At 47.4% G+C, this 24,577-nt stretch overlaps 1 protein-coding gene across 2 annotated transcripts; it reads left to right on the top strand.

The window, feature by feature from the left end:
* Positions 1–389: 389 nt before the first annotated feature.
* Positions 390–24,577, top strand: SEZ6L2 (seizure related 6 homolog like 2). Of its 2 annotated transcripts, XM_082195564.1 has the most exons (18): positions 390–1,411; positions 5,277–5,504; positions 6,047–6,364; positions 6,487–6,620; positions 7,159–7,351; positions 9,435–9,620; positions 10,673–10,844; positions 11,289–11,452; positions 12,537–12,731; positions 14,266–14,404; positions 15,600–15,796; positions 16,609–16,803; positions 17,947–18,138; positions 18,382–18,573; positions 18,705–18,743; positions 18,867–18,984; positions 19,312–19,414; positions 21,240–24,577. In XM_082195564.1, exons 1-18 carry the CDS (start codon positions 1,339–1,341, stop codon positions 21,267–21,269), a joined length of 2,868 nt encoding a protein of 955 aa, XP_082051690.1. In that variant the 5' UTR covers positions 390–1,338; the 3' UTR covers positions 21,270–24,577. The 2 variants fall into 2 exon arrangements, with proteins under 2 accessions (XP_082051690.1, XP_082051691.1); XM_082195565.1 differs by lacking the exon at positions 5,277–5,504.

Below are 24,577 nucleotides of genomic sequence, written 5' to 3'. Positions count from 1 at the left end.
AGTGGACAGCCATATAATAGTCAACATGGGTTGTTGTTTTTTTCTTCTTCTAAAATTCCAGCCCACTGCTTATTAAAGAAGCATAGTTTTGCCTTTGCATTTCCCCCCTCCCATGTATTTATTTTCAGTCTCAAAGAAAAAGAGATCTGCTTATCTGTAGGTATTATTTCGCAGATCCAAGGGCTGCATTTTAGTTAAGGCCTCTGTGCTGCTTGCCAACAAACATTGCATTATCTTCATATTATTATTTTTTAAAAAGGTCAGGTAGTTATTTTTCCTTCATTGCATTTGTAAGTCATTTACCGATACTATAGGCACCCTCTGGGGTGGGAGTGGAGGATCTAGATTCCACATTCTGCAAAAGGCTACCCTAGGACCCAGAATAATCTGTAGCTACCGGCTGCATTTCTGTTGCAAATGCACAGGCTGCCATCCATTGCGTTTCATTGTCAAGGACAGAGAGAGCTAGAAAGAGAGAGAGAGAGAGAGAGAGAGAGAGAGCTACTTGATTTGCCAAACGAATTGATAGGCACCCAAGGTTTCACTATTTTTTTTTAAAGGGCAGATTACTGCATCCATCTGATCTCTCTTTTTTGGCAACTGAATCTGAATTGCTTTGGCAAGATTGGGAGGGGAGGGCGAACAATGTGCCATAGGTAATAAATGTAAAGTCTCTGAAATGACAGGAATCTATATGTGACTTTTCAGATCAGTATGTAGGTGGGCTTGTTCACAGCTTTTGCTGAAGGGTTTATAAGGTGTCATATGGGTTTGTGGAAAGACAGGAGGATCCACTTCATTCATCCTGCCAAGAAACCAGGGAGCCAGTGCCTTTTCATATGCAAAGAAATGCTTCTCTGCATTCTGCATTTTCTGTGTTAAAGTGGGCTTAGGTAACGGCTATATTCTGTGGGCAAAAACCATAAGAGAGACAGAGGGAGGCATTATTTGTCAAAGAGGCCTGGAACTGAAAATGAAAAGGTGTTACACTGCTTCACCTTTAAAGTATGTATGTATATTTATCTAAAGGAAGGTATCTATATGACTTATCTGTTGTTGTTTTTTTAAAAAAATAAGTGTTGTACGCTTTCAAAAGAACAACTAATGAGCAGCAAAAATATTTCAGAAATAGCCAACTATTTCTGAAACACAAATCCTAGATTGCTTTTGGAAGGGAGAGAGAAAAGAGGAAGGAAGAAAATAACACAGGAATAGCCATTGCAAGGGAATCTACTGCATTTTCATTTGCTAAGCAGGCTCCTGGCTCCACGGCTCCCTTGCCTGGTAGGAGAAGGAAATAGCTAGACTAGGTATTCTGCAGGTCTGAAGAAATCCAAAATGGGCTGTTCGGAAAAAGCAGCGCCCAAAATGCTGTTCCTTCTGCTGCTTAGCTCTGTGCCTCTTCTACAAGGTAAGGGGGCCGGCTTTGTCGGGAGAGGGGTTTGGGGGTGTGTGTACCAAAACGGAATGGGCTTGTTGCATTTTGACAGTGTTTTGTACCAAAGGAAAGGGGATTGAAAACGCATCCTCATCTCTCCCCCCCCCCCCAGGGTGCAAATGGCAGGTGGGTATGTTGTGAACGCGGTGTTGCAGGCATAGGAGCAATATTTCCAAACGCACCTTAAAAAAAACAACCTGAAATATTTTTCTGCCTTGCATGGAAACACATGGATATTAAAACAGCTTTGGGTATGAGATTGTGATGGGAGGGTACACGAAGGCTGCCAGGGTTATTATAAGCGCTTGCAAAATGAAACGAGGGATGGAAAAATTGTTGCACAGAGCTGGGAGGTTCTGTGCCTCCTTGCAAAAAAAGAAAGGGAAAAGGGGGTGATCCTCTTTGGGGTTTGTAGAGGTGGAATACAGAGATCTGAGGAGTAGCATGCATCAGTAGCAAACGAATGATAATCAAGGGTGTTCTAGGGGAAATGGACAGGGAAATACTCTGTTTAAAAAGATTACAAAATATACTACAAAGAGGTCCATAAACTGCCTTTGCTTTTGATTATTAGTATGCCCCCCGCAACATTGTAAAGGGGAGCACAGGCTTCAAGGCAACCAATTATTAATAACGGGGGAGGGGTGTCAGGTTGTCGCAGAACATTGCAAGTGAAGCAGAAATTTGGGGCTGGCCCTTGATTGATACGAATGCAGACAGGACATTTGGGGTTGGGAGTTGAGTTGAATTTTGAAACGTGGAGGTCAAAGAATTGGGGTACAAATAGATGCTGATGTGTGTAAGAAAAAGAAAGAAAGTGGGGTGTTACATACAACACTGCAAAGAAAAACAGATTCAGGATTCCTGCATTGCTAAAAGGAGACATGCTTTTTCATGCAACGTAGAAACAAAACAGGTTTACAAGGTCCCTCTTAATAAAAATGGATCTCTTCGCAAAATCAGAAAAGGGGTGCCCAAACATAAGGATTGTGTTTCTTCTTCATTGTCATTCAGTTCTGGGGTGTACAGCATGCAGGGTTGTGTAAAGAGCTGAAGAGATTTGGGGAACTGTGGCATAATGGAAAGGGGGGGCAGGCTGGCTTGGGCAAGGCATTTCCAAACAGAATCAGCGATCATGCAGCTTTGCAATGCAGTTAAGGTGGGGGAAAACCTCAGTGTTGCTGGATTTATGTGGGGTGCTCAGCTGGGGTAGCAGGCTGCTCCATTTTCAAGGCCTTAAAGTACCATGGCAGCAAGAAAACTAGATGTGGGAGGGCAGAAGGGTTGTGAGGTAGAATAGTGAAAGATGAGGCTAGGCCCAGGACTCCATGAAGGTTGGGGTTATTACTGATGCACTGCAGGAACTAAGGATTTGGGAAGCATAGATTTTTTCCATTTGGGTGTGGAGACTAGATGTTTATCTGGATTCCAGCTAACTGTGTTCCTTCCTATACTATCTTGAAATCACAGGTGTCACCCACCTTCGTTGATTTTTATTTTTATTGCTTATATGTGAGCAATCACTCACTTAGGAGATGCTGAGTGTGTGATGTGCCACCAAATTAATGTGGCCTTCCACAGAAGGTTATCTTTCCCTGCCTAACAACCGTTCTCTTTCCCAGAGGCAGCTGCTTTTTTTATTTTTGACATCTGTCTCGTTGAGGGGGTGGCTGGCTGGCTAGGAGTGGCTGACGGATCCCTAAATGGGATGGGCCTTCCCACACCGTGGGGGTCTCTCTGCCACTTTACTGTGGGGTGGCGAATGACTGGGCCCACAAGGCCTGCCAGGCAGCTGGCCTTCTTAATGGAGCGAGTTCAGAGCAATTAATGGCTCGCCAGCAGCTGCCAGGATCTCACATGCTGTCAGACGCCTACGGCGGCGGCGGCTGTCACTGCCGAACTTGTCACATCAAGGCAGCAAGAGTGATGTGCGGGGCTCATCATTCAAGGCCCTTCAGCCCGTGATCCACAAACCCCCCTGCTATCCCATCCCTGAGCTGCCTCTTAGAGCCTGCCAACCACCTTTCAATCAGCGCCCTGCGTCCTCGCCTACAGGCTCTTTCCCCTTCTATTTTCCTAGCACCAAGGCCAAACTTAATGTGTAAAATATGGAGCTAAATGACGCAGCCTTCTGCAGTAAAATGGGAGGAGGGAGGCAGACAGGCAAGCATTCACAAGAGCACTTAACACACATTAGTTACCTCCCAGTTTGCATGTTAGCTACCGCTTCACTGTCACAAGATCATGTCTCTCCAATTGGCTTGCCTTCTTATCACACTTCAGCTGTGCAGTTTGCCGACAGTGCCACTTTATCACAGATAAATTACTCCACCTTAAACACACACTGATCACCCATTTTGTTCACAAGGCCTAACTTCTAAATGAACAGCCTCTTCGTCCTTTTTTAACCAGTATGTTCATCCAACCAGCATTGATAAAAACAATGAGTTCTTCCAATAAGAGTTCATTCAGTAGATTTAGACCCTCTAAATGGTTATGAGAACACCCCTGCTTGCACCTGCAAATGGGCACATGGGATTATAGAAACAGACTGAATCAGCGAGGGGGAAATATCTCATTTTTACCACACTTAAAGAAAAGTGTAGTCTGGGCTGCAGCCCTAGAACACTTTTCTAGTTTAGTGAGTAAGCCCCCTTGAACTGGATGTTAACGACCGCACAAAACAATTCTTTTTGTCTGGATTAATTAACAGCTGAGAAAGCAGGGTGGGTGGGGAGGCAGGACTAAGAAATATTTCCACTTTCTTTTAATGGGCCAGCATCAAATTCTTAGCGTGCTCTCATATAGAACAAAGGCTTCAGAAGTCTTTCCAGGATGAGGGGGCAGTGTGAAGACCCCTAGGTGCCTGTATCAAACACAGATGCGTGGGAAGTCTGAGAACTGGAATTTATTTCTGTTTGGGGCACTAAGCAGGCATGTGGCCCAGTGCTCCAGTTAGGGATGGGAAGTTTGTGTGGAGGGACCCTTCGCAGTCTGTAAGAAACACCTCTGCTTTAGCCAAAGCATCACCCTCCTGTAGCTTTCTTTAAAAAAGCCCCCAAAGAGGTCTACACAAATGCTAAGAGGACTAGGGGTACATCTTCTCCCTCAAGTTAAAGCACAGAGGTGGCCAAATGTTAAAACAGAAGTGGTGGAGCAATGGAAGTGGTGGCCAATGTTGTGCATGCCTTTCCCCCCCCTTCCAAGCCAAGGCCATATTTCAGGGATGGACAGTTGACCTATGGGTGGGAGTGGCTGGGCTTCCATCACCACCGGTCAGTGGCCAAGTGACTTATTCCTCCTCAGCCGACCTTATGCCCACTCAGACCCACCTCTTCCTCCTTCCTAGACAAGGACAAGGGGCATGACTTTGGACAGAGGCGGATTGTCAGGCCTAAGTCCGTGCTGCTACAAGGCCTGCAGCCATTTCCATATCCCACCAGGCGGGCCTTGCTGAAATTATGAAGCCTCGTTTCAGCCAAGTATTGCCAAGACCAGTATGTGGCCAGGCCACACTGCTTCCTCTCTCCTACTCAGGGTAGACCCACTGAAATGAAGGAACCTAAGTTGGTCATGTCTACTAACGTCAATGGGTCTACTCTGAGCAGGACTGTCATTGGCCGCAACCCACTATGCAGGGCACATGGACCTGGTAGGATTAGTTTTGTTCTGTGCTGAGGGACGTAAGGAGGACAATGCAAGATCTGGATTGTGGTGGGCGGAGATGTGGAGGCCTGTATTGTTTGTCGACTTCTTCGTTTATTGCATGTCCTCCCCAGTCTTCTTCTGGGGAAGCTCAAAAGCTGATAGGTTTCCATTCACCCTTCCTTCACTGCAGGCCTGCCCCTCTGGGAAAATGACGATGTGGTCCCGGCTACCCCCTCCCCACAGCTGGAGGCCCTGGCATCGGAAGCCATGGGTGGACCCAAGGAGGAGGAACTGGGGGTCTCAGCTGAGGTCAGGGGGTCCTCACCCCCCAGCCCAGAAGGCCTCTCTGAGTTGCTGCAGGGGGCACTGCTGAGGAAGGAGTTTCTGGGGGGCGAGTTGATGGAGGAGCCCATCCCTGGTGAGGAAAAATAAATAAATAAACTGGAGGAGGGTGGGAGAGGAAGGGGGAGGTCATGGCACCCTCTTTGGGCATGGCTGAAGTAAAATGGGGTGGCTTGTGTGGGAAAGTGTGGCTGGAGGACTATGGATAAAGTAGGTTTGATTATTAACTGGAATAAACATTCCAGTTTAGTAAATATTGGTAATAAATACAGTGGCAGCTGGTTCATTGGGGTGCTGGGGCACAGACCCACGAACCTCAGCCTTCTTACTTAACAACCAGTCAAGGCTGTGTGTGGCTGTGCCTGTCATTTGCTCTAGCGCCACCTACTGCTGGCCTCCCAGCCTTCCGCCCTACCAGTCCCATTGAGTACCAGCCACCAACTATTTCTAATAGATAGTCATTGGTTTACTGCCAGAAAAGCGGTATGCATTTTGCAGAGTGGCTATTGGAAGGGTGTGGTGGGGGGCTACAAATGTACATGTTTCCCTGTCACCCGTTCTGATTTCCCTTGCCCTGTTCTTTCCTTCTCTCCCACCATTGCCATCGTGGTGTCCTAGGAGGTAGCCCTTCCACGCTGCCCCCATTCCACCCTCCTGTCCAGCACTTGGATGGTGGGGTGATCCCCGAAGCCTCTGAAGCTGCAGCCACGGGTCCTTCCCCTTTGACCACTGCTGCACCACCCACTGGCTTCCTCCTTACGACCCCTCCGGCTTCCACAGCAGCTGCGCCCCCCCGCCTTCCACCTCCACCTGATGAGACCGGGTCTGCCGGCCAACACATCTCGGCCACGACCACGGCCTTCATCCCCGAAGGCGATGAGGAGACCACCACCACACTTATCACGACGACAACCATCACGACGGTGCACACGCCAGGTGAGGGGTGAGGATGTGGAGTGTGGACAGATTCCAGAGTTGGTGGACTTGCTTTAAAGTGGGCTTCCTTAAGGCAGTGCGAAGCCATTTTGATTTTCATTGTTTGTGTCTTCCTTCCCAAGTACTGTGCAACAACAACATCACTGACGTGGAAGGCTACGTGGAATCTCCGGACTATGCAGGCGCTACTTTCTATGGGGGCCTGGATTGCACCTACACAATCTCTGTTTATATGGGCTACGGGATAGAAGTGCAGGTAAGCTACAAGAGAAAGTGCTAGTCTGAAAGCTGAAAGATACTCACTGTTCGTTGTTCTAAGTGTTTTTTAAAAGAGGATGAGAAGGTAGCATAAAACTTGGCCTTTTCTGGTTACCTTTGGTTCTTGTCCTTCAGATTTGTCTCATTTTTCTGTCTGCAAGACAGAAAGAAAAATCTGCTTGTTTGCTGCCAACTGCTTCTAGATGTTGGAGAATTGAAAATACCTTCTCTCAATGTATGGATGCTGACTGTGACTGAAATTTATTTGCTCCCTTCAGAGAAATAACATCTTGCGTTACAGTCTTTCTCACAAATAGGTTTACATTTTGCATCCCCAGTCAAAATTCTCAGGTCTTAGAGGAAAATAATGGTTTTCTTAATTTTTAATCTCAGACAAAAAGTCGTGGTTGTGTTTGGAGGGCGGGTAAGCTTAGACGTGTCCTTGTAAATCATTTGTTCTGGGTTTCGGTCCAAGAGAGGGAAAGCTCTTTTTTCTTCCATTCTTTGTCCTGACTTTGTCCACCTTCCACCCCCAGGTGCAGAGTCTGAACCTATCCAAGGAGGATTCGCTGACCGTAGAGGGCCTGGGAGGGGAGAAGCCTGTTGTCTTGGCCAATGAGTCCCTGATGGTTGAGGGGCAGGTGATCCGCAGCCCAACCAATCAGGTGTTGATCCACTTTCAGAGCTACCACACCACCACCCCTGGAATCTTCAAATTTCACTACCAAGGTAAGAAATGGACATTTCAGTCACCCCTTGAAATATGTGAAGGAGCAATTTACCAACCACGTTTAAAGTAAGTGGCTTTTAACACTTTAAAAACAGGCCAGTGGTTTTGTGACGTTTTGAAGTGACTTGTTTGGACCAGGCTATAGGCTATAAGATGTGCCACCCTGACCTTCTTTAGGAGGAAGAGCAGGATATAAATCAAATAAATAATAAAATCAGACCTGTTGGGAACCAATCCTTAGTTGGAGTAACTGGATCTTATGATGTGATTATTTATATGCAGCACGACAACAATTGTGATTGCGGTAGATCTGTTTGTCTAAATGCAGGGCTCTCCAAATCGCATGTAAATCCTGTTTGCTTAAAGTCACATATAAGGTGAGATGCAGGTCTCATTTTTAGATCAAAAGGTACATGTGGGCGAGGGGTCTTAGCCATTTGCTTCTGATAGTGAAAGTTCTGGTAGTAGAATTGAGAGAAAGGTTCTTAGGGGGTGAAGCTACTACAGACAGTAACCGGTGGACACAATATAATCGAGCCAAAGTGTAGAATATCATTAGTCCATGACAATGAAGAAGAATGTGAAAATGTGGTATTTAACTATGCTGTTAAGCCTAAGTTGACTAAGAGTGACTAAGAATGATGACAAAAAAATAGTAGACTTTTGTTGGGTTGGGAAACCATGACTTGAATACTGGGAGAGTGAAGCACACCCCTCTACAGAGATATCTCATTTATAAATATGGTGCAAGAGCACATTTAGATGTAATCCATTTGTTACATGATTTGTTTTTGTCATTAGTATGGGATTTTTAATGTCTGTGTACAGTGAAATGTTCACAACAACAACAAGTGAGGGGGCAGACTCAGGTTTAAACAAATGGGTCTGCTGCCATTTGGGTCTAGTTTGAGCCACGTTATTAACCGATCTAAGAGTCACAGCAGCAGGGTCAGGGTGCTCTGCAAGACCTGAGAGAAATCCCAGAGATGGTACACGGTCCTAGCTTGAGAGTTAGAGATTGAGGAGCCAAGAACAGAAGGAGGATCTCTGGGACTTGGGCAACAACTTGGAGAGGACCTAAACTGTTTTATTTGGGCTGCCTCTGTAGATGCCTGAAACAAAGGCCCTCATGCTTAGAGTGGCACATTTCCCCCCCCGGCAGAAATGTTGTGGTTCATCATGTGATCAACATCATCTCTTTCCTTTATGTTGCAATGTGGCCTGACAATCCAAGAAACCTGGATCAGTGATTTGGATTGGAGCTTATGGTTTACCAGTTGCTGGAAACCACGGGAGGCAAGAGTGCTGTTGTGATCAGGTCCTTGTGAGACTAGGATGCTGGAATAGGTGACTGGCCGGATCCTGCATGGCTCCTCTTGCATTCTTATTATGCCTGCCAGTTACAAATCCTTGGTTCCATTATTTAGCTTCTCCACCAACAGATGGGGCTGCAGACTTTTATCCTTCTTCAGCTGCTGTCCTTTATGTTACCATATTGTTGTTCTTTTGACAAAGTTTCAGCCGTGTTTTGGGCGGAAGGACTGATGTTTATTGTTTCCCTAACTAAGAATCAGTGCCCTCCCACCACACACTCATCTATGGAAGTAGAGGCTTGGGAGCCTGTGAAAAACAAGCAAATTTCAGCTTTTGTTTTATAAAGCTAAGTTTCCAGCCCTCATGTTTATGGAAAGAAACTTGAAAATGTGTTGGCAGAAAAGGGTTACAAGCAAGGAGTCCAGAGTATAGCCAAATGGGTTGTTGTTTTTTTTAACCCTCTCTATTTTCTAATGCTTATATTAAAAATTTTCAACTGATTACCAAGCGGCATACAATTCCACAATAAAAACATTATAGCAAAAAGTGAAATGTGCTGATCAGCTGTCATCCAACATCTTCCCCCTTTAGAAAAAACTATATGCAAATTCAGCCTTGATTTTGATGGAAGTCATTAAATCAGTCGCTGAATGCTTCAAATTTCCTCCTCCTCGATCCTTCCCATTTCTCATTCTCTTGGCCTTGGGCCGTGTGCTTCTTTTTGACACCGCATTCCTTCGCTGCCCCCGCCCTGTCCCCCAATTCTAGCTTTCCTCCTGAGCTGCGGCTTCCCCAGCCGACCTGAGAATGGCGATGTCATGGTGACTGACCTCCACCCAGGTGGTTCTGCCACTTTTAAGTGCGAGTCAGGCTTCCACCTGCGAGGGGAAGAAACGCTCATCTGCCTCAACGTCAGCCGCCCTCGCTGGAGCGGCACGAGCCCTGCATGTGTGGGTGAGTGAGGGGCCAAAGCAGTGTGGGGTTGTGGCTCATTTGGCTAGAGCATGGTGCTGAAATTGCCAAGGGTTGCGGGTTTGATTCCCCGTATGGGCCAACTGCATATTCCTTCATTGCATGGGGTTGGATGAGATGATCCTTTCGGTCCCTTACAACTCTGATTCTAGAATGGAACAGGGTAGCCTTGGGGAAAGGCAGAAGAGGGGTAGACCGCTGACCAAAGAAAGGTCTTTTGGTCCATCGTTCAGCCCGGACACTGAGGTCCTCCTCTGAGGGTCTTCTGCTGGTTCCCTCACTGTGAGAAGTGAAAATAAAAAAAATCCTTCCAGTAGCACCTTAAAGACCAACTAAGTTAGTTCTTGGTATGAGCTTTCGTGTGCATGCACACTTCTTCAGATACACTGAAACAGAAGTTGCCAGATCCTTCTATATAGTGAGAAGGTGGGGAGGGGTATTACTCAGAAGGGTGGTGGGAATGGGAGATTGGCATTGTGAGAAGTGAAGTTACAGGGGACCAGGCAGAGGGCCTTCTTGGCAGTGTTGCCCACCTTGTGGGAACATCCTCCCATCAGATGTCAAGGAAATAAACAACCACCTGACTTTTAGAAGGCACCTGAAGGCAGCCCTCTTTAGGGAAGTTTTTAACGTTTGATCTTTTATCGCTGTTATTATTATTATTATTCCGGGAGCCGCCCAGAGTGGCTGGGGAAACCCAGTCAGATGGGCGAGGTATAAATAATAAAAATATTATTATTATTATTATTATTATTATTATTATTATTATTATTATTATTATACATTGGCCAAGCAGGTTAGAGTGTGACACTCCTTCTTGTGTTTTGTAATTCATAACACAGAGAAGGACCTTGTGACTGTTTAATAGGGGTTTATAAGAGGGTAAGTGGTGCCGAGAGGAAATAAATAGAAAAGATTCTCTCTTTCTCAAAACAGTGGAAGTCAAGGTTGTTCAGTGAGTTGATCATTAGTTTTTGGGATATATAACACTGCTATTACTAATATAGCAATATCTGGCCTTTGTCCCCCGCTAGCTTCCTGTGGAGGGACAGTCCACAATGCCACTCGTGGGCGCATCGTGGCTCCTGAGGCTGCAGGAGGGCCTCACGGCCGGAACCTCACCTGCCGCTGGTTGGTGGAGGCGCCCGAAGGCCAGAGGCTCCACCTGCACTTTGAGAGAGTGGCCCTGGACGAAGACAACGACAAGTGAGGAAATATCGAAGCACAGGCGCTGCAGGAGAAGGAGAGGAGGGTGGCGGAGAGGTAGAAAAGCTGACAGGGAGCAGAGAGGAAGTATTTGCAGCTGGAGGGGAGAACGGGGCAGAGGGGAGAAAGGACAAGAAGTGGTTGAGGGGAGGCATGAGAAGATGATGGCGAGGAAAGGAGACATCAAGGGAAGGAAATGTGGGAACAGGGAGAGCAGGAGAAGGTAAGCACATCAGAGAAGATGTTGGTTCAACTGATTAAGGGGAGCTGGATGGAAGCAGTCAAGATCTCTAGGGCTTGGGGGGGGGAAGCAGTGGGAGACAGAGGTTTGGAGCAGTCCTCTTAAGTTAGATTGAAGCTCTCAGGAGGTTTGAGGTGAAAGAATACAGTGCTTTGAGGAGGAGCAGGCCCAGTCACGCAGGGTTTTTCCCCCCTTCTCCCCAGACTGATGATCCGCAGTGGGAGCAGCGCCTTTTCCCCGATCATCTACGACTCGGATATGGATGATGTCCCAGAACGGGGGTTGCTGAGCGATGCCCAGTCTCTCATTGTGGAGCTCACCAGTGAGGGCCCGGCCACGCCTCTCATCCTTAGCCTGCGCTATGAAGGTGAGAGCAAAGACCTCCCCACTTAGGTGCCCTCAGAAATGGCAGGAGCAGGCCAGCGTGGAAACCGGCATCTGGTATTGGTTGCTTCTGATTTGTAATTCTGGATGACTGATTAAATCACGGTAAGTATAATCAAGTGTACGTATTCATCACCGTAGAGACTATTGTCTTGGAGCAAATCCAGAATATTGCATTTAGTGGACTCATAAAGGACTCCTGACAGTTAAGTCCAGTTGCGAACTCTCGCTTTACTGACCGAGGGAGCCGACGTTTGTCCGCAGACAGTTTTTCCGGGTCATGTGGTCAGCATGACTAATCTGCTTCTGGCGAAACCAGAGCAGCGCACGGAAACGCCGTTTACCTTCCCTCTGGAGTGGTGCCTATTTATCTACTTGCACTTTGACGTGCTTTCAAACTGCTGGGTTGGCAGGAGCTTGGACCGAGCAATGGGACCTCACCCCGTCGCAGGGATTTGAACCGCCGACCTTCCGACCGGCAAGTCATAGGCTCGGTGGTTTAGACCACAGCGCCACCCATTTCCCTACGGTGCCACCCGCGTCCCTCATATAATCCTATTAATACACATTATATTAGAATTTTGGAGAATGGCTTAATCTGCAAATAGCAACAGGTTCCTAACATTTGAAGGTTGTCTTAGTAAGTCCAATTATGATTTAACTTTTTGGGTATAAGTGTGGCACTGCAGCAAAGTATTGCAGACTGAAGTACTTCTGCTCAGGGTTGCAAAAACTCCATTCTTTCCCACCTGTTTTGCCTCCCCCCCCCTCAACTGGGGTCAGCATTTCATTCTCACTGAACGTGCTCAGTCCTCATTAGGCTATTTTTTTGGGGTTGTTGTTGTTCTTCTTCCCATTTTCTGGCAACTAGAATCAGCCGGTGCTGGTACGGCTGAATGTCACACACTGATTTGGACTAACTACCACCAAGGCCTTTGCCTGCAGATTCCTAGTCAGCAATGGACTACTGCCATCTACTGGCTAGTACTGATACAGCAAAGGGAGGGGCCAGAAATTGGTGTTTACCTGGGAAGCTTTCCTGACTCTCTTGCTCCTCCTCCTGGCAGCTTTTGATGAAGACCGTTGTTATGAACCATTCCTGGCACATGGAAATTTCAGCACATCAGACCCACTGTATCGCATGGGGACTGTGGTGGAATTTGCCTGCAGTGCCGGATACATGCTTGAACAGGGGCCTTCTGCCATCGAGTGCATTGATTCAAGAGACCCCCGCTGGAATGAGAGCGAGCCCACCTGCAAAGGTAATCTCTCAGCCTACTCAGCCGTGCCGTTTGTTATGGTAAAATCTGGGTGCAAGGCTGCTCTGCCACCCAGCTCGTCGGACTAAGTCCGCGGGTCTCTGCGGAGGAAAATGAGCTCAGCCGGAGACAGGAGCAAGCTGCAGAAGATCCAAGTTTATTGCGCAACAGGTTCAAGGCGAGATTGAACAGCGAGAAAGGGGTGACATGAACTTTTAAAACTTCCCTCCATGTCCCAGAATACAGTGCAAAATACATCCCAGTTACATCATGAACACATTAAGAAGAGGTTCGGTTACACAGATTACATCATGAACACATTAAGAAGAGGTTGGGTTACACAGGATTAACATATGGAGGAGGGAGGGGGAATATGCAGAGCTGGAGATATGCGCAGATAAGCACATCCTGAGTACCTGCAGGTATGCATAGTCTGCCACCTGCCCGGAGGAAAGGCTTGGCAGATTGATTTGACAGGATTAGGGTCTTGACACCTTGCTTGAGAGATTATGGAGGACAGGGGAGGTGTCATGGAGTCCTAGAGAAATTGAGCAAATTGGCACGTTGATTTTCTACGAATTTTATAGATTTTAGTCCCTTTTGACATTGACAATTGGACTCGGGAATAAATGGATATATTGTAGCAAAGAAGAAGGTGAAGAAGACATGCCCCCCCTTCCGTATCACGTTTAACGCCAACTCTTTCCATTTTGTTCTTGAATTTCTTGATAACTCTGCCTTATGAATGTGTACAAGTGATCAGCAATGTAGTGCCTCAAGATTCATTTTTCTGTGGTGCTTATCAGTTCACATAACTGCGTAGGGAGATGGGCAGGACAAAAGGGGGCAGGTTGAGAATGACTGGAAGGAGATTTAAGTCGAGAGATTGCGCTAGTGGCACCAGGAAAAGAAAAAAGCAATTCTGGGAGGACAGAAGGGGCAAAGTCTATTTGTAGGTGAGTGAGTTGGGTCCAACATGTTAAGATCTCTGAAAGAAAAAAATAACAGTGTTAATAATGGGTCCATAAATCAGGAGGGGGTCTCCTTGTTGGGAAGGGTGGGGGCTGCTTGCCCTTGGTGCAGCTCTTGTCTTTATGAAGTCTGAAAACCAAACGGGGAAATGGCAGTCTCCTAAGGCTTTGATGCCACTCCACAAGCAAGGCCAGGTAATTTGGAGCCCCACTGTTGAAGAAGGATTTAGACAGAGAAAATTTCTCCTCAGACTGAAGCCTCCTATTCTACAGGTTGGCCCAGGAAAACGTAATACATTTTCAAGTTAGCGAGTGTATTTAGTGCTAATCCTACAGGCACTTATCTGTCCGCAGGCGCCATTGGAATGAATGGGTCTTGCTTCCAAGTACACCAGAAGTGGTGTAGAGTCACAATCTTCAGGGCAATGAGGTCTGGGGCCTGGGTTTATCTTCCCACAATTCCACAGAAGGATCTAGTTTAAAACTGGCTTAGGTTGGCAGTGCCGATGCACCTTCTGATTCAACATGTGGCCTCTTCCTGACTGTTGTGTTATTTCCTCCTCCAGCCTTATGTGGGGGGGAGCTCTCTGAGTCAACAGGCGTCGTCCTTTCCCCTGATTGGCCCCAGTCCTATGGGAAAGGCCAGGACTGCGTCTGGGGCATCCGGGTGCAAGAGGAGAAGCGAGTGCTGCTGGACATCGAGATGTAGGTTCCACCTTCCGCCGTCACCATCAGCACCACCACCCCTTTTAGGGGGCGGATCCTCATGATTCAGGCATCGATATCCCATATTGTCCTCACATGGTCTTCCGAAACCACCATCCATCATTAGATTGATTGTTCAAGTCATTCATCTCACCCATTTAATATGGTAAGGTCCTTGCATAAGATTTGGAGATGTCTCATCTGACAAAATAGGATGCCCTTTGTGATACAGGCAGTGCCTGATCAAACCAGACTCTGTGGCAAGTTCTTGGTATTTTTAGGAGCAAATTTCTACATTTTAGGAGGATGTTGAAGGGAAGTGGTGTTCTTAATCATCAACACAAGCAGGGAAATTATTTAAACAATAATTATGCTGCTGCTCCTGGTGATTTATTTTTTTTGCCACTGGCACTGTACTAGGACTTGACGGGAGATGGCAATGACAAGGTCTTTCCCCCATGAAGTTTGCTATCATGATTAAGATATATAGGAGTAAAGTGATGAGAGAAAAGAATTGCTTGGTTTAAATGTTGCAAAAAAGGAAGGTTATTTATTTATAATTCCATTTTTAATCCTATCTTTCTCCCCAAACCCACATAAAAATCTGGAGGCCTGAGGAAATGGATCAAACCTCACACCAAGCAGAAAACAACAGCAACCCCTATGTATGCAGTTACAAGTCACATAGCGATGAAATAACTGTGTACGCCCATTCCTTTTTTTTAACCCCCAACAACCTCACAATAGTTTGAACACTGTCTCTGAACAGGAAGAAACCACAGTGAAGAAATTATTTATATTAAAAAAGAATAGCTGTCTGCATGGCTGGATTCTGCTATCCATTAGCCTGATGGCTGCCACACTGCTTTTGCAAATGCATTCTCAAGTGCTCACTTTGAGGTTACCTGATTGAGCATCTCCACATTGTAAAACATGTCCCCGTTTCTGTATGCTAAAAAGAAACTTCCTTTAAAGAACCTCATTTTCCTTAGTGGTCCTAGAAAGCCTGTGGTTCTCTAACCATCAATTCATCCATTTATTCACCTGTCTATGCATCCTTCCATTAGTCTGGAAGAGAGAAATGTTGGAGCAGGTTAAGCGACCTAATCCTGCCACTTGGCTCTTCCTCTTTCCTTTTTAACGATGGTTCCTGTTTGTGTGTCTCTCTTCCCCTCCACCCCAATTCTCTTTCTAGCCTCAACATCCGCAAATCTGATGTGCTGACCATCTTTGATGGGGGGGACCTGACAGCCCGGATCCTTGGCCAGTACTTGGGTCCCCACCCCCGCTTCAGCCTTTACTCTTCGGGCCCAGCTGTCACCCTCCAGTTTCAGTCGGATCCTGGGGACCCCCTTTTTGGCCTCAGCCAGGGATTCCTGGTGCGGTACAAGGGTATGAGAAAGAAGCCCCGAGCGATGGGTGGGAAATGATGGAAACGCCATAGAGAACAAATGTATTTCGGACACATCCTGCAAATATAGTCTATCAGGCCAGACCCCAAAGTTATTTGGAAACATCATAGGGGATCAGGGCAGGGTGGTGTGGGGAGGATGTTCTCATATGCTCTGCTTGTCTGAGATTCCCCACTGGAAAAGAAAGGAAAGCTGAAAGAGCAGGCTGGGAGGAGGGAAAAGAAAAGCACATGGAAGAAGAAGGGACCATTCTTGCCCATTTTTAGTTTTGGGGAGAGAGAGATTGGGAAAACATGGTTATCCCACTGCTGACACCAATCCTGCTTCCATTCCAGCCTGGATTGCTACAGAGATTTTAAATACCCAGTGTAGGTTCAAATTTTGTTATCTTGACAGTGTTATTGCAGGGGTCTTTTCCTGTGAGACAATCATTAACCAGAAGAACAAGATATTCTATAATGTTTCCTTCTCTCTCTCTCTCTCTCTCTCTCTCTCTCTCACACACACACACACACACACCTTGCTGTCCCTATCAAGTCATTCTATTTGTCCATGGAACAATGGACTTTACTCACCAGACAGAAAGCCCCGTAGTGTTGTGTGCAGAATCCCTGATTTGGGATTTCCCTTCAGATTGTTGCCATCTCACTGTTATCCTAGGAGAGTTGTTTGGGAGGACGGGCCTGTAGGACTCCCCGCATACCACAGGAAATTGGGAGAAGGAGAAGCATAGGTGGCCTGAGGGAATCCAATCCAGTCCCTAACTCCTTCCTCTTCTCCCTGCTCTGGCAGAGGTTCCACGAAATGACACTTGCCCCGAGCTGCCCGAGGTGGAGTTTGGCTGGCGCACAGCTTCTCACGCTGCCGTCATCCGCGGCACAGTGGTGACGTACCAATGCGAGCCAGGCTATGACATAGTGGGATCCGACATCCTCACCTGCCAGTGGGACCTGTCGTGGAGCAACAGCCCTCCCACTTGCCAGAAGAGTAAGTCTTCCTAGGGCCAGCAGTGGGGTGGGTTTCACCCCAGGAAAGGCATCCTTTTTTCTTTTAACCCCCCGGACTCAGAATATACCAGCAGAGACCTGGGTAGCAGGAGGGTGAAGAAAGAGGGTCAGCAAAGCCTGCTGGAGGGAGAGCCGTTGTGGTGCAAAAAACATTGGGTCCCGAGGGATGGAAATTGGGTCCCTACTAGGAGTCATGAAGTAGCCATGGACTACTGAAAGCCTTGCTCAAGATCCATGTTTTGTTTCTGAGCTTTCAAACAGACAGAGCCTATACAGCAAAGGTGGGAAACCTCCAAGGCCCAACAAGCATCCTCAAGGCTGTTTTGGGCAAGCCATGCTAAATCTGCCACCACTCTGGTCGCTGGGAGCCTCTCCAGCTTTGTGTAAAGTAGGATTGGATTCCCAAGCATCAGCTGCTCACTTTGGGTGCACAAGGAAGTTCACTGCCGTGCTAAGCAGGATTGGCCTCCCAACGCATTGACTGATGCAAGGAGAGGCCAAGCCTGCTAGATTCAAACGCTCAAGAGCTCCCTGCAGGGAACTCTCTCACGCACCCCAACTGAGCACTCAGCAGAATGGAAACCCCTGCGTCCATGAAGGGTCTGCCCTCCGCTTTGTTTTAGCTGCAGTTTTGGTGCAACTTCCTTTCTGAACCAGGAAGGGGTTTGTGCTGAATCTTGCCTGTTTGGGACTTCAGATCAGCTTGCAGGCAGCATTGCCTTTGAAGGGGTTTGCACTGAAACATCCACTATTCCCCTTCATTTGAACCGTCCACCAAATGATGTCAAATGTGACATCAGGTGATTGGCATTTGGGCAACTCCACTCACCTATCAGATTTGCAGAGTTCCTGATAAACATCTGACCTGTGGAGCCAGAAAGGTTCTCCATTGCTGCCATGCAGGATTTTGACCGCAACACAAAGAACTAGAAACTTGTTTCACTTAATGGAAGATAAGAGGCTGTTGGGCAGCCCCAGACCCCATGTCCCATGTCCGCACCGTATCAGGAAGAATATTAGTTCCCACATTGTGAGGCATAGCACCCTCAACAGGGAAGGAAGAGGAGATCCACAGGGCCCACCTCTCAAACCTGTTTTCCTTCCTCTCTACTTCTTCCCAAAGTTGTGAACTGCGCTGACCCTGGGGAGATCAGCAACGGCAAGCGCAGCGTCTCAGACCAACGTTTCTCCATTGGCTCCCACGTCCAATATTTCTGCCATGAGGGCTACGTGGTGGAAGGGAGCAGCACGCTGACCTGCTACAACCGGGACACGGGCACCCCCAAGTGGAGCGACCGGGTGCCCAAATGCGTCTGTGAGTAAAGAAGTGGGGGTCCTACTGAGAAGGGAAGAAGCTGTGTTGGCAGAGCTGGCAGGGGGAAACCCGTTCTGAGCAAGGGAACCCCTGGAGCCCAGAAGGGAAGATTACAGGGCTGCGGGAGGTTGAGCAGGGGAAGAGAACCATAGCTGCTGCATCAGGATTTTTAAGGGAACGTGTGCAGGATGGCCAAGTTGGCCTTTCAGTTTGGAACCGAAGGCCTCTCGGTCTCTCTTGCAGTGAAATACGAGCCCTGCCTGAACCCTGGCGTCCCAGAGAACGGGTACCAAACGCTTTACAAGCACCATTACCAGGCGGGAGAATCCCTGCGCTTTTTCTGCTACGAAGGCTTTGAGCTCATCGGCGAAGTGACGATCACCTGCATACCTGGCCACCCATCCCAGTGGACCAGCCAGCCTCCTTTGTGCAAAGGTATGGCGTTCTCCCTGCTCCAGTCACCGCCGCATGTGGCCTGCCCACTCCCCATCCCTCCCACCCCCCTCTGCCGTGATTGCCTCTTGCTGCTCTCTAAACGCCCCCCTTGGTCTCTTTCCCTCCCCCAGTGGCCTATGAGGAGTTACTGGATGGCCGGAAGCTAGAAGGTGAGGATGGGATTGTGATGGGGAGCTTGGGAGGGGAGGGCCGGAGCAGGAGGTGGGTGAATTTGCCACTGGATCTGCTGCTGAGGTCACTTGCATGCTCCGTTTGCGCCTTTTGTTTTGCAGTCACCCAAACGACAGATCCTTCCCACCAGATGGAAGGTGGCAACATCGCCCTGGCCATCTTCTTGCCCATCCTCCTCGTTATCCTACTGATTGGTGGCATCTATGTCTACTATACCAAGTGAGCTGAGCCTCCACAGATCTTGGGGGGCAGAGGGTGGAGTTGGGCCTTGGCCAATGGGTGGGCAAGGGCCGAGTGGTGTTGGATGTAACAGGTTGCGATGGAGCAACTTGCCCCTGCCCGACGAAGGCAGAAGGCTGTGGTTCTTTGGTGCTGTGAGAATCTTAAATTGGAATGGAGAGGTTTTGTGTGATGTCACCACTGGATATTTAGGGTGCTCAGCCCCCTTCTTAAAAACTGGGGGGGGGGAGTGCTGGGGCCCCGGCAGCCCGACTGGCTTGCTTTGTTCTATCTTCTCCTTCTCCTCCTCCTTTCCCCCACCCCCAGGTTCCAAGGAAAGACGCTTTTTGGCTTCTCCTTCTCCAGCTCCCACAGCTACAGCCCCATCACTGTGGAGTCTGACTTCAACAACCCTCTCTACGAAGCTGGGGTGAGATGCTCTTTGTCCTGCGGCCGGTGGGGGAATGGGGAAGAAGGTTGCTAAATGGGACGTGAATGTCTGTGAAAACACCACTTTTTTAAAAAAAAACAACAACCCATTTTTGAAAATAATAATAGGTGGTAGAAGTAGTATAGTAGTATTTCTTAAAATTATATACTGCCCTTCATCTGAAGATCTCAGATGAAGAAAAAAATACAGGATAAAAACACAAAAGAAATAGAGCAGAACAAAACCATAACCACCACCCCTTCCCACAAACACATTTAAAAGGGGATTAATCAGGCAGAGGCCCGGTTGGATAAGAATGTTTTTGCCCCGCGTCTGCCTGGCATGCTCTGGTCCATGGAGTCACGAAGAGTCGGACATGACTAAACAACAACAACAAAGATGTATAATGAAGGTGCCAGATGAACCTCCCTGGGGAGAGCATTCCACAAATGTGGAGCCACTGCAGAAAAGGCCCTTCACGCTTTATTGCAAGGGTGAGGAATGTTTTTCAGCCCAAGGACCACATTCCCTTCCAGGGACCACAGGCTAATAGTGGATGTGGCCAGAGACAGAAGTGGCCAGAGCAATCGAGGGCCAGTTGGAGAGACTTGGAGGGCCACATTTGGACCTTGGTTCTCCATCTCTGCTCCGCATGGTGTGTGTTTTAAAATAAATATCAGGGAGATTGGCATTCAATATATCTTATAGCAGTTTCTGGGGCATGAGAAGCTCCAGGGGCTGCATTGTTATTTTGTTTCCTTGGGGGTGATTTAAAAAAAAATAAATCTGAAAAATCACCCTGATTTTGTAAAATTTCTGTTATGCTCTGCATGTGTAAGTGGAGGCTGATCCGCTACCCCACATCCAACCCCCAGAGAGAGACTATCCACGACTCTCTTTTGTCTTCGGGGACTATAAACCAGGATATGAGCACGCTGAGCAACAAACTGGGATGCCAGAAAAATCACTCTGTAGCTTTTGAAAGCTAATGTTCTGTAACAGGGATGGGAAATATTTTTCTTCCCTTCTGGGGAAGCCAGTCTTCTAGGGGCCGCATGCCAGGAGTGGGAGGGCCAGGGGCAAAATTGGCAGAGCAAGAAATGGGAGTTTTACCTTTCTGCAGTAGACTAGCCTCTTCCCACCCGCACAGCCTTCTCTGTTCTCAAGGCAAGCAAGAAAGCCTTATCAGAGTTCAAGGGCACATTGCAGCGCAAGATGTAGCAGCAGCCACAAATGTGGATGGCTTAAAAATAATATTAAACTAATTCAGGGAGGACGAGGTTGCCTGTGGCTATTAGCCAGCGTGGCAATGTTCCCCCTTTGGAGGCTGTATCAAGGGAGGAGAGTGCTGTTGCATTCTGGTCCTGCTTCCATGGGTATCTGGATGGCCATTGGGTGAACAGGATGCTGGGCTAAGATGATCCAGCAGCACTCTGCTTATATGCTGATGCTTTTCCAAACACAGCAGTTCCGGTTGGGGCTGGGGGTGCTCCCAATGCACATTCAGTTTACAGAGGAGGAATTTTCCTCAGGATCAAAGCAGAGGAAGAAAAGCCCCGGTCACGCCTGCTGTGGCCCCAATAATGATCAACCCCACAAACTGATGCTAGTTGACACATTTAACATCACACGCGGTCGAGTTCTGAGCAATGTCTTGGACTAAAAGTGGCTTCCCAGAAGCGTTTTGTAAATCAACCGGCATTAACTTCCTAGCTGCCCAATTCCTCTGATGTTTGGGGTGGTTCGGGACGAGGAGAGCGATGGCAAAACTCCACCCGGATGCTAACGTGCCCTTTCCCTCCTCTCAACTTCTCTCCGCTGGCAGGACACCAGAGAATACGAAGTTTCCATCTAGAAGATGTCAGAGGATTCGCGTTCTTCCCCCCCAACCTGAGCGGGTTTGAGGAGCAGCGACTGAGAACGATTCCTATTTAAGGAGGGAATAGTGGAAGGTGGTTTCGGGGGAGTTTAGGGGAAACGGCCGGGAAGAGGGGGAGCTTCTCCTCTCTGCCCCACAGATTCACCTTCCTCCCTTCCTCCCCATGTTGCTGCCTCACTGTCCACTCTCCCAGCTTTGGACGCCGTCCACTCCCCCCCCCACTCCTTGTAAATACCCTCTTCAATGTGCCAAACGCGTTTCACACACAGACAACACACACACGCACACAGGTTTTTTTTCCTGCTTTACCTGTTTCTTTACTTCTCTGTTTATTTGTTTGTTTGTTTACTAACTCACTTCCCTCCTCCCCGCCTGTTGTTTATTATTTCCTTAGTGGTTGAGAAAGGAGGGGTTGCGCCTCATCCCTTTCTTCCCTTGTCTTGTCCCCCACGTCTTTTCTAAGGAGGTGGATATCAGTTTTAGGTGCTGCCATTAAAACAACAACACATACTTTGGAAAGTAGATTGTACAGTAACATCACTCGAAACCAGCATTTTGTGGCGCTTGTAGGAGACCTTGCCGTAAGCAAGCTGTACTTGGTGCCAAAGGGAATGGCATAAAACAGTAGAATAAACACAACAGAAAACTGATAGATGCTGTAAATCTGGGGTGGTGGCTAACCTTTTTTTTTTTTTTTTTGGCTGCTCCTCTGCTGATCCATGCAGATTATCTGAGGACGGAGGGATGGGGCAGGCTATTGCTCCCTCCCTACTCATCAAATGATCAATCTGGTGACCTGGGAGGGGGGCAATTGGCATCCCCATTGGGGGCTGGGCTGGGCAGAGAGATGGAAAGCTCTCTGCCCAGCCCAGCACCATATCTACTTAATCCCACAGCTGCCAAAAATCAGTGGGGTCTTGGAGGGCAAGAAAAAAATGGAGGAGCCACATCAGGCTCCTGGGCCTGGGGGTTAGCCACCCCTGCTAAATGAAGAAACCCTAATTCTAAACACTTTACTTGGGAGTGAGTCCTGTTGAGTTCAGCAGAACGTACTTCTGCTATGTTCTTGTGCAGCTGAGAAAAACCATTTACATCCCCTGAAATAAAACCAACACCTCCTGTCATTTGAGAGGGGGAAGAGCAGGGTCACAGAACATTGTGCTTCTACCTGACCATACCATAGCATAGATGGGTTTTGCAAAGGCCCCACATGGTGAACCTACGAGAGAAACCAGCAACGGGTTCGTAGAGATATTAAGGTGACACACTCTGCTTAGATGGCACCTTTGTAATTAAGCGGTATATTGAGGGGGCTCCTGGTAGATCCTGCAAAAAGAAGGCACTGTTAATAGCAGCTTTATAGTGCAACTCTTGCGTATGTTTACTTGGCATGAAATCCTGCTGCGTTCAGTGGGGCTTCCTACTAAGGGCTTTCTGATTAAACCTTGCCATTCTTCCTCTAATCCTCCCACCAACCCCCCTAAAAGCAAGAAAAACCACCCCCTGCCCCCTGTCGAAAAGGTCCTGCAAAATACAGATCCCACTATAAGATGCTTGCTTAAGAATTTTTGGCATGGTGAGATGGCTCGGCCTCGGGCAGCAACTTCTCAATCATTTCGTTTGTTATCACATTGGAGAGGGAATCGTTTTTGATTTTCTGTCTGAGGCAAGAAAACGTTTTGGGATGTCTGCCCCCCAAATAAAAATAAGACTTATATGCTCTCATCTTTGAATAAATATTCCACTGGGGAAAACAATCCCTGAGTCTTCATTCGTTGCGGAGACTCTTAAAACATGTAATCTGGTGGTCCATAGACTTTTAGGGCATGAGCCTCTGGGAAGTTCTCATGAACAAGCCCCATTGATTGACTTACACGCTTACGTTCTTTGTTTTAATGGAGCGCCCACAGAAGAACTTCCCACTGCGTTGTAACCTCATATAAGTTTCCCATGATTTCCCTCAATTTCTGCCTTTTCAGATTAATACGCAGGTGGAAAATGAATCTCAGATTTGCCTTTTAAGGAATGAGGCGGAGTGGTTATTTCCCTAGTGAGCAAGTTCCCTTAAAAACAAAACGTTGGGCTATAGTGATTTGGGGGCAAATAAATTTCTAAGGCTATAGCATAGGCAAGTATTTTTTATGACTCAATTAAAAAAAACCACACACCCTTGAAGCCATTAATCTTACACCTGTTTTTAAGAACAATTGTGCCAATATTTATTTTTTATTTTAGTTTGCTGCCTTTTAAAATGACGAAACAAACCCACTGTATATTTCTCTAGCTTGCTTATAAAAATAATAAAAATAATGAGGCTTTCTAGCCTCTAGTTCTCCATAGTATCCCTTGAATGATAGAACACAGATGGATATTTACATTTGAAAAATCATTTTAATCCTTTTAAAGGCTGGTTTTCTTATTAAATGGTGCCATACCCATTTGCCAGGAAAATTACATGTGCACTAGGTGTTAGTGTCTGCTTTCTGGGCAGAAGGGCATTTACTCTTTCAGAATACATACCGCAAGCAAGGGAGAGGTTTTCCCCTTTAATCATCGGAATAGAAAGTCATTAACTGTCACTTGACACCCACTTTAAGGATGCTGAGAAAGCATTTTGTGTGGCTCTCCCCGCTTAGGTGTTTGTAAAAAAAGAAAAGAAAAGAAGGCAAGATCCACAGTGCCAAAATGTATGAAAATAATGTTTTAAGAAATCAAGTGCTAGGAAGAGACCTCATCCCCCTAGGACATTCTCTGCAAGCTTATGGGAGAATCCCACTGGGGAGTGCCAAATCAAACACCCTAGAGGGAACGAAATCTCAAGTCCCCCAAGGGTGTATATGGGGCAGGGGAGGCGTTTGCCCCCTTTAAGAACTACATCTGTCCACCTACCTCCAATATGGGGCTGGATATAGGTATATCACTTCCCCATCTGTCCATTTCTCATCTCTCGTATTATCAAACTTGTTGGATTGACTCTTCTCCCCCGGCCCCCGTGACCGTTCTCTTGCATTTTGAAAAAAGGCAAAAGGCATCATGTTTTTCCAGGTTCTCCCCACCCTCTGTGGGCAACATGGTTCCCCTCATAGTTCCATTCATGTTGGGGAAAGGGACAGTGGGATCTAACCCACCCACCGCCGTCCGCAAGGGAGATGGGATTTCTGGGGAATGCTTCCTTTTGCATCCATAACCCCTTCCACCCCTATTTTTCAGCCCTTAGGTATTCCCCTTCCCACCCTCATTTGCTTTTATTTTGGAGCAATAAATAAAACGCACCATTTGTAAAA

This window comes from Podarcis vaucheri, assembly GCF_965113315.1.
Source record: "Podarcis vaucheri genome assembly, chromosome: 13".
Taxonomy (NCBI): domain Eukaryota; kingdom Metazoa; phylum Chordata; class Lepidosauria; order Squamata; family Lacertidae; genus Podarcis; species Podarcis vaucheri.
Note: the sequence above shows the minus strand (reverse complement) of the source record. Positions and strands in the feature narration are given on the sequence as shown.

Coding starts and splice junctions, on each gene's coding strand:
- SEZ6L2 (XM_082195564.1), top strand. CDS start 1,339: ATGGGCTGTTCGGAAAAAGCAGCGCCCAAAATGCTGTTCCTTCTGCTG. Junction 1,412..5,276: donor CTCTGTGCCTCTTCTACAAG/GTAAGGGGGCCG, acceptor CCTTCACTGCAG/GCCTGCCCCTCTGGGAAAAT. Junction 6,621..7,158: donor GCTACGGGATAGAAGTGCAG/GTAAGCTACAAG, acceptor TTCCACCCCCAG/GTGCAGAGTCTGAACCTATC.